Source organism: Prunus avium, chromosome 7 (assembly GCF_965620075.1).
Source record: "Prunus avium chromosome 7, drPruAviu1.hap1.1, whole genome shotgun sequence".
Taxonomy (NCBI): Eukaryota; Viridiplantae; Streptophyta; class Magnoliopsida; order Rosales; family Rosaceae; genus Prunus; species Prunus avium.
This window is the reverse complement of record NC_142290.1, coordinates 4,710,873-4,719,399: the sequence shown is the minus strand read 5'-3', so window position 1 is coordinate 4,719,399 and position 8,527 is coordinate 4,710,873. Positions and strand designations below refer to the sequence as shown.

General features: G+C 35.7%; 2 protein-coding genes across 2 annotated transcripts; both read right to left on the bottom strand.

Annotated features, from left to right (window-relative positions):
• Positions 1-1,423: 1,423 nt before the first annotated feature.
• On the bottom strand, positions 1,424-4,861 carry LOC110773166 (cyclic dof factor 3-like). The gene is made up of 2 exons (XM_021977664.2): positions 4,422-4,861; positions 1,424-3,167 (listed from the first exon to the last, which is right to left on the bottom strand). The coding sequence occupies exons 1-2, from the start codon at positions 4,596-4,598 to the stop codon at positions 1,923-1,925; spliced, it is 1,422 nt and encodes a 473-aa protein (XP_021833356.2). The 5' UTR covers positions 4,599-4,861; the 3' UTR covers positions 1,424-1,922.
• Positions 4,862-7,171: 2,310 nt separating this feature from the next.
• Positions 7,172-8,039, bottom strand: LOC148292883 (uncharacterized). Its single transcript, XM_088244364.1, has 3 exons — positions 7,827-8,039; positions 7,660-7,706; positions 7,172-7,421 (listed from the first exon to the last, which is right to left on the bottom strand). Exons 1-3 carry the CDS (start codon positions 7,912-7,914, stop codon positions 7,284-7,286), a joined length of 273 nt encoding a protein of 90 aa, XP_088100490.1. The 5' UTR covers positions 7,915-8,039; the 3' UTR covers positions 7,172-7,283.
• Between the last annotated feature and the right edge of the window lie 488 nt (positions 8,040-8,527).

The following is an 8,527-nucleotide window of genomic DNA, read 5'->3' as shown; positions in this document are numbered from 1 at the left end:
GATCTTCTACCCCTTACATGATTGAATAAGAACTGAGGAACATCTAGTCCTCCATTAGTTATATAAGAATTGAAATTCTTGAGTGTCTCACTTTACCTCATAAAGATTCGTGACATGAAATATCACGTTGATATTGATCTTCGCTCCTTAACGAAAATCTTGAATTTCTAACAAATAACAAAATACAGTTGAAATCTTGCAAGTAGATAGATAGGGTAGATATCTACAATAAAAATGCTAATTTCTTTGTAAAATATGAAATTTCACATGCACTAGATATGTAAATGAAAATAAAAATAAAATAATTCTTATCTATTTGGAATCTTGTTGTTCAGCTTCCTTTTGTTGATGCACTTCTTTCCATTTGTCAAGGCCTATGTAAGAAGAGTTCTATACTTGCGATATATATAAGAGGAAACTATTCTATTTCTAAGATAGAAAAACAAAACCTCAAGTAGTTAGAGGCTCGTGCTGATCACATGTTATATAACTAAGAGAATTTGTAGAGAGAAATGAAGAGTAGAGGAAGACAATAGAACTTGTTCAATCAACTTGTATGTCATCTTGATAAGACCTCTTATTTATAAGCTTACAATGATAAGAAGACATTAACAACTCATAAATTACAAGCCTATAACTATGGTATTTAGTGTATAGCTTACATAGAATTAAAAAGGGTGAATGCTAAGAGGTATGGTGGTCATCCACCAACTCATGCATTTACAACAATTTTTGGATTAAATCACCATTTATGGTAACTTATTTCTCAATTATCAAAATAATGTGAATTTATTTAATTTAATCCACCTTTTGTTGAATAGTAATGGCCATTCACCATTTTTGGTAAAACAAAGCCCAATACCTTTTGGAAAGTGAACTCAATGTTTATTTCGGGCTGCCGCGCAACTTCCAGGCTGAAACAGGTTCTCTAGTATTAAGTCTCTTTTTATAAGAAAAGCTAAGTAAACATTTTGATTTTGGGAGACAATTTTAATTTCCAAATTTTTGCCAAAAAGGTGTCTAAAGTGGTCATATTATCTATAAGTTGTAAACGAGTAGCGGACTGAATAGAAAGAATCTCAAAGTTGGACCCCAAACATGCTTATAAATACCATATAATAAGATTTTCAGTTTTAAACATGATTTTTTTTCTTCACAAATGTTAGGTGTTATATTGAATTTTGATTTTAAAAGCTACATTACTTTGAACATATACATACCTAAAAATTGTAGTTAGATTATTGGTAGGTACATTGACAGATATACCTCTGTATCCAAGACCAGCTGCAACCATTATCATCAGGTGTGAAAGTTGGTGTCAATTCCTATTCCGAGCGATTCAGTCACTGTTCTTCCAGTGCAACATCACAATGACAGTTGCCCAATCATACGAATTAAATCTCCCCCAAAATGATTCTCTAAATTTCAAAATAAACAAATGAAGCAAACACTATTTCCCACTTGAGTTCTGTACATATAAAAGAGTGTTTGAATTGAACTGGAAGCCATTAGGCAGCGGCCATTAACAAGTATTCACTGTTGCTAACTGTATATTTACAAATGAGCACTCAAAAGGAAAACGGATAGCTCAACAACATTTCTATAACCGTGGTATTTAAGCTTCTGTATTTTATCAAAACTCAAAATCCTAGATTATACCATGGTGAACCATTCAGTTCGAAGTGCAAAATGCACCGAGCCAAGAACATTGAGAAGCTGAAAACCATCTGCGCAGAAAGCAAGAACCAGCAATATGGCTATGAGACCTCATGTCTTTCAAGCAAGAATGCAAAGGAGACGCTTCTTGTACTTTCTTGGAATGTATGAGACTCAGAAAGAGCTGCTGGAATTGCTTCTATGATTGGGGATGAATTCAATATATGGCTCTTGCCTTCTGTCTTAGATTTTGATGTTCTAAAAACTCACGTTTTGAGGTCACGCTTAATGCCTAGACTGGCCCATATAGGACTCTTTGAAGCCTCATCGGGGTCATCAACTCTCAAAGGTTTTGGAACCAAAACACGGTTTTCTGATTTCTCTTCATCCATAATATTTGAATCCCTCGAATGCTTGCCAAGGGTCAGTGAGCCACTGCCTGAGCAGCAACTATTACTTGTAGAGGATGATGGAGATAAGCAACCATTAGATCCAGACAACGATACATTTCCCATTCCAGCAGGACATATGGGCATACAGCCCCAATACGGTGCTGGAACATTTTGTAAGGGAATGCTTTGTGGGCAAGGACCAGGAACGACCAGAACTGGTGTGGGGTACCACTGGACTTGATTAGAAGCTGTGCAATTTTGTACGCAAAAGGATTGAGAATGCTGTGGTGCTGCAGGAGAAGCTGCATTTCGCCAACCTGGATTCCAAGGGAAAACCAATGGAGCAACTGGGTAGTAATTAAAAGGATGTGAGATATTAGACTCACTACAAGACCCTTGTAACCCAATCCCATCCCTTTGCAAAATATTTTTGGGTAATTCACTTCCCTGGTTACCACATGCTGTCACGGAAGACACACATGAGGGCTCATCTCCACTTTCTCTGCCATTGGCAGAACCTATCTCAACACAGGTCCTTGGATCTCTAAGATTAACCACAGTATCCATAGATTCACAAAGAGGTGCTTCATGGCCAAATTTTAGTACTGTTCCAGCTCTATCTGGAAGACCAAAAGTTGAAGATTTACCGCATGAGAGAAGTTGATGGTTAATGGAATCTGTGGTTTCTAACCTGGTTGACGGTACTCCATCAGAGGATACTATTATCTGATGGTATTGGGAAGCAAAATGCTTGTTCTTTCGTCGCCCAGCACCCACAGGAACACTTCTCATTGTTCCCCCAGCTGTCCAATATCTTTGGCAGTTTTTGCAGAAGTGCCTAGGTTGGTTGACATTGTAGTTATTGAAGTAACAAAACTTTGTGTCTAGACTGTTGCATCGTGGACAAGGAAGGACCTTGTCTGGCTTCTGAAAATCTTCGTTTTGCTCTAAAATTCTGTTCTCCGCTTGTTTTGAATTGGTTTTAGCATTTACTCTAGCCTCATTTACCTGCATCCGACTTTTTTCTTCCTCCTTGCAAATCGCTGAAGTCCCTGCCTGCACAGAATTTTCTGCACAAGGGCCATCAGCTTCTGCTTTTGTTAATTCACTGCAAGAATCCTGAAAAACAACCACCAATGCTTCATTTAGAACTCAATATTGGAGATAGAAATGATTGGATAACAGAAAAATCAAATGGAAACAGATTTACAAGTCCTATTCATACACAGTGCACAATGTCTACAATGTCTATATATGCTTATTTAGAAACAAATGGAATTCTGTATATCACTATATCATGGAAGATAGAAATTGATATGTGGCAAAACAATCGTCACATGGAATTTCCTAACAATTCTCTCTATGTTTACTTCTCCCTCAATCTAAATTTATACATCAGCAATTATTCGGGAGCATGCCTAATGACATGATTAAGTATAAAAGCTAAATCACTTTAGCACAACCAATCGCCAGTTAATGACCAGTACATTAACTAATATAAAAACTGATTTTCTAGTTCTTAAGTAATTAGAAGTTAAGAAATACATACAGAAACTTGATCTGCTGCTCTGCTTTAATAATGTAAATCATTCATAAGAAAAACACATATTTCTGTCATGATATCCATTAGTAAATTTGAAAAACACAAGCGTAAGAAAAGGAAAGCAATTAAGTACATGCGTGGTTTGAATCTTTCAGACCAACAAGAAAAAAGGAAAAGAGAAATGGAGAAGTACATTGTCCTCACAAGAGTTACATAATCAATACCTCCAACCAAGTAACTTCTTTTGTCCTGTTCCAAGCAAGCGGCTTATGATCTTTAATTGATCCCTTTCTTTTAAAAAAATTTGGGTACAAGTTCGTACTCTTTATCTTTAATTAGAGTTCCTTTTCCTTAACAATCAAACAGAAAATGTACCATGAACCTAAATTTAGAAATCTAAACAACATTAACCTACATTTAGAAAGCTTCCTCTATGAAGGAAAAATGAAATAGAAAGAAAAAGGAAATTATCTTCCTTAGTAAGAAACTAATTACCACCCAATGCATATGAACTGCTTCTCTGGAAGAGCAGAAACAAATTACTGTTTAGAAGAAAGCAGTAAGGTGATAATATAATCAACAAAAACCCATGAAGAAGGCAACCTTCCCATAACTAATTCTCACATAGAAAGAAGGAAATCGTAAAAACACAGTCTTCTTTTTCTGCTACTGTAAAATCACAATTAAATTTCCAGCATTGAAATTGGAACCAAAAAAAAAATTTGAAGTACACAATCCACTGGGAGCATAAGAACCTAAAATTCCTCACAAATATTCTCAATATTTAAAGATTAAATAATAAAAAAAGACCATAGAAACATCAAACATACCATGAATTGAGACTTGGGTGGAACCTGGAAATTCTTGCAAGTGACACGTTCAATCTGGGTTTGAAGCAATGGAATGGTCCTCCCAAAGAGCTTGATGTCATTGCTATTTTCATTGCTTCTGCTCTCAGTCTTAGACATATCTCCACAAAAACTGATTGCCTTGGCCTTGACATGCATAAAAACCCAACTCAAAACCCATCCAATACAAATAAAAAAGTAAGATGTTGATTTATAAAAGACGTTTCAAAAGCCAAAACCCCTCCTAAGTAAAGTACCCTTTAGCTCAAAAAGCACCAAGAACGTGAAGCATCAAAGTACCAATTCTTTTTGTATTCTAAGTTTCTTTTCGTATTCCTTTTAAACTTTTCATCACATTTTTTGAGTTTATTTTATTGCGCGGGGGTCATGGGGTGATGCCACCTGGAGTCCAAGTAAGAAACAAGGTAAATCCATGGCCAAGAGATTGAGAAGAAAAGAAGAAGAAAAGAGCTATATAAAGGAACAAAAGGGTAAAGTGTGTGCGTAGGGCCGTCTGAGGAAAAGAAAAGAGAGAAAAAGATAAGAGAGAAGAGAAAAAAAGTTAAATAAAGGAAAAAAGGGGTAAAGTGTTTGCGTAGGGCAGCCTTCAACGTCTTTGCAGGTTTCGTTATTTTGATCCGCCTCTTTTGACTCTCATTTGTCTGTGTGTTCGTCTGGCCCATGTCTTGCTCTTGATGTGTGGAAAGGCTTTACAAAACATTGCAAAGCTCAGTTCTCCCCAACCTAATGTTATTGGGCCTAGCTATGGTTGGATTTTTAGTTGGAGTATTGGTTTAGAGCATTTTATTTCTTACAAGACTTTGAGGCGGTGATGCGTAAACATTTCGAGACTCAAATTATGTAATAAATATACAAATAAAAATGAATTAGAGTTACAAAAAATATTTAACTGTTATACAACGATAAAAATCAATCAAACAACACATAAACCATCAAGACACCCAAACTTAGATAGAAATCCAAAAAAGTATAACAATAATATTACAACTATCTTCACAAGACATACAAAAAGCAGTTCTAAGGCCTTTTGTAGTCTCAAACTTTTTTTTTAAGTGTCAGTTTATCGTAGATGGCTTAAGCCATAGCGTAATAACGTAAATCTTCCCTAAAGTTGTACACCCCAGCCAAATATATAGCATACGATAAATGGGCCAAACACAAAACAAAGTCTTGTAAACTTTTTAAAACACTGCTCACATTAGCGTAAAAAGAAAAAAAGATTTTGTAAAATACATAATCAAAATCATAACACGTGTACAACATATACCACATGGTCATACTACCGTAGTATTCTATAATTAGGATTGAAGGTTTTAGGGTTTAGCGTATTTTATGATTAATGTTTAGGGTATTCTATACACCACCTGAGGCTAATGCAACTAGTTTAGGTGTAGCTATCAGAAACTCAAATGGTATATGTGTTGGGGTTTCGACAAGCTATGTTTCTCAATAGTGATAGTTTGGTTTGGTTTCTCCAGTAGTTTTAGCCCAAACTAAATCAAGCCGCACGGCTTAATAATGATTAGTTCAATTTCAGATTGTGATTGTGATCCAACCGAACCATACCCCCACTAATAAATCCAATAAAACAAAATAACATGTTACTTTCGAATTCAGATCTTTTGTCGTCATTTATCTTGTACCCCATCTGTCTCCTATCTAAAATTTTGACATCTGCTTTTGTTGTGTTCCGGGGACCTCTCTCCCCCTCTCTCTTTTCCTTACCTACCCACTTATTTTTCCCTTCATCATCTAGTGAATTTGGCATTTTAATTGTGGGGAGGTTACTTGGATTTGAGATTTTGTTGGTTGGTGTTTTAGTTGTAAGGTGACTGGTTGCAATCTCAATGGTGTTCTCTACCTCCAAGGTTGTTACCGTGACTGTGATGGCGGTGGCAACAATGGCGGTAGTGGCTCTATTGGTTTTTGGTTGTTTGTTTGCAATTTTCTTATTTTGTAATAATTGCATCAACTCCTCGTGAGTTGGGTGTTTGATTGTTTTCTAATATCCACTTGTATTTTGTACTTATGAGAGTTAAAAGTTGTAGTTGTATTGGTAGGTTTGGGTGATGTGATTCATGTGTGGTTTGTTTAGGCATGCAGTTTTTATGCCGAAATTTCTCTGGCCTTTTATAGCCTGTATTTGAATTAACCCTATGTAGTTACTATGTTTCTATATTTGTATTACCCCTTTGTGGGTATCTGTTTTTGCCTTTATGGCTAATGGTCTTTGTGCCTAATTTATGAATACAATTATCGTTTTTTTCTTTATAAAAAAAAAATTATTGCAATCAAGTTATGCCATTATATCCGTTAAATTTATGACATGACACACAAAATAGCCACTTTTTATACTCTATTGAACTAAAAACAAATAAAATTAATTATATAATTATTTACAAATTTTAATTTCTTAATTAAAAATAAGAAATAAATTTACAAAATAAAAGAAAGAAAAAAAAAATAAAGGACCCATCACTTCTTTTCCCCCACCAAACCACCAAGAGCCACCCAAGCTGCCCCAACCAACCCACCCACCCAGAATCCCACTCTATCTCTCATTTGGGTCTAGATTCGGTGCACCGTTGTCGATCCCCGTCAACTCCCACAATCAAAGGCCACCCCTCTAAGGTAAACCAAAACTGTAACCCGCTTACCTATTTCCTCACCCCTCCTACTGATCAGACGATCAGTCTAACGACATAACGATATTATAATATTCATTCTTTTCATATCAATGTCTGACAAAAATAAATAAACAAAAATTCGGGGACCTGTACACGTAACCCAATACTAAAAATAAAACAGGGGCCCGGGTCTTCTTCAAGCTCGTCCAGGGGTTCGTGGGTCATGGTGGTTGTTTGCTCCTGTTCCCGGATAGTCTGTGCTTTCCATATCCATCCTCCCCTCAATAAAACCTTCTCCCTCTCCCACATCAACCAACCCCAAATCCCCTGCACCCTGCAAATTGTTAGAAACCTTATCAGAATTCTGTAGTTGGTTTAGATTTCCAATCCAATTATTCAGAAATACATATATATATTTAAGGAAATATAATTGCAAGGAATTAATACATGCATGAATTTATGTATGAACGTATATGCATACATGTATTGGCAGAGAGAGAGCTGACAATGGATAATAGAGAGAGAGAGAGAGAGAGAGAGAGAGAGAGAGAGAGAGAGAGAGAGAGCTGAACCAGTAATTCTTGGACAGTCAAGTATTCATCATCTGACCTGAGGCTCCCTACGAAACAGACAGAATTATTAAGTAATAAACCACTAATATTATTTGGAGAAAACAGAAAAAAGACTAGAGAGAGAAAAAAATATATAAAAAAATTTGTTGACTAGTGTTTAATCTTACTGGTTGTAGGAACTGCAGTCAAAGATAGAAGAAAGGAGAAAAGCAATAAGAGCAGAAGCAGAAATCTAAGAAAAGGGTTTTGCAGCATATTGATGAAAAGGAGGAGGAAGGTCTGAGGGAATTCCTTGCAAGAGGAAGCATGCAGTATGGTGGTTTATATAGAAAGAGCAGAAAAATAATTGAGGGAATAGTCGGCTCCAAATTCTTCTTCTTATCCAATTTATTATGTATTAATTAAACTTGCACTTTCATCATATATATTCATTATGTGTGTTGTGGTGGAGATTCTCTTACTCTTTACTGACGTCATTTTCATGTCATCAACTATATTTTGTGCAAGTATTTACTGTTGCAAGATTATGTATCTATATATCATATGAGTCCCTCAAAAGGGGGATATGTGGAAGAACACACATGAAATCATTGGATCATTTAATGAGATCGTGCCGTTGTACTTTAATAGGCGTTATAAGCCGTTTAAAGGCTTGTAGTTGTTTTATAAGTCGACAAGTTATAACGCCTCTTGAAGCACAACCTACATGATCTCATTAAATTGAGACTATCGAGTTTTAGATGGTTATTGATGAAAATAAAGGATTGGATCACGAGAACGGTGATAAAAGATAAATTTGTACATCCCAAATGGACTATAAGTGAAGATCCGTGAACTAAAAATGGAGTGATCATATTTATTTATATTT

Excerpts from the sequence above, each read along its gene's own strand:
- LOC110773166 (XM_021977664.2), bottom strand. The coding sequence starts at position 4,598 with ATGCATGTCAAGGCCAAGGCAATCAGTTTTTGTGGAGATATGTCTAAG. Across the intron at positions 3,168-4,421 it reads CACCCAAGTCTCAATTCATG|GATTCTTGCAGTGAATTAAC; the intron begins GTATGTTTGATG and ends GTTGTTTTTCAG.
- LOC148292883 (XM_088244364.1), bottom strand. The coding sequence starts at position 7,914 with ATGCTGCAAAACCCTTTTCTTAGATTTCTGCTTCTGCTCTTATTGCTT. Across the intron at positions 7,707-7,826 it reads GACTGCAGTTCCTACAACCA|GGAGCCTCAGGTCAGATGAT; the intron begins GTAAGATTAAAC and ends TCTGTTTCGTAG. Across the intron at positions 7,422-7,659 it reads TGACTGTCCAAGAATTACTG|GGTGCAGGGGATTTGGGGTT; the intron begins GTTCAGCTCTCT and ends AACAATTTGCAG.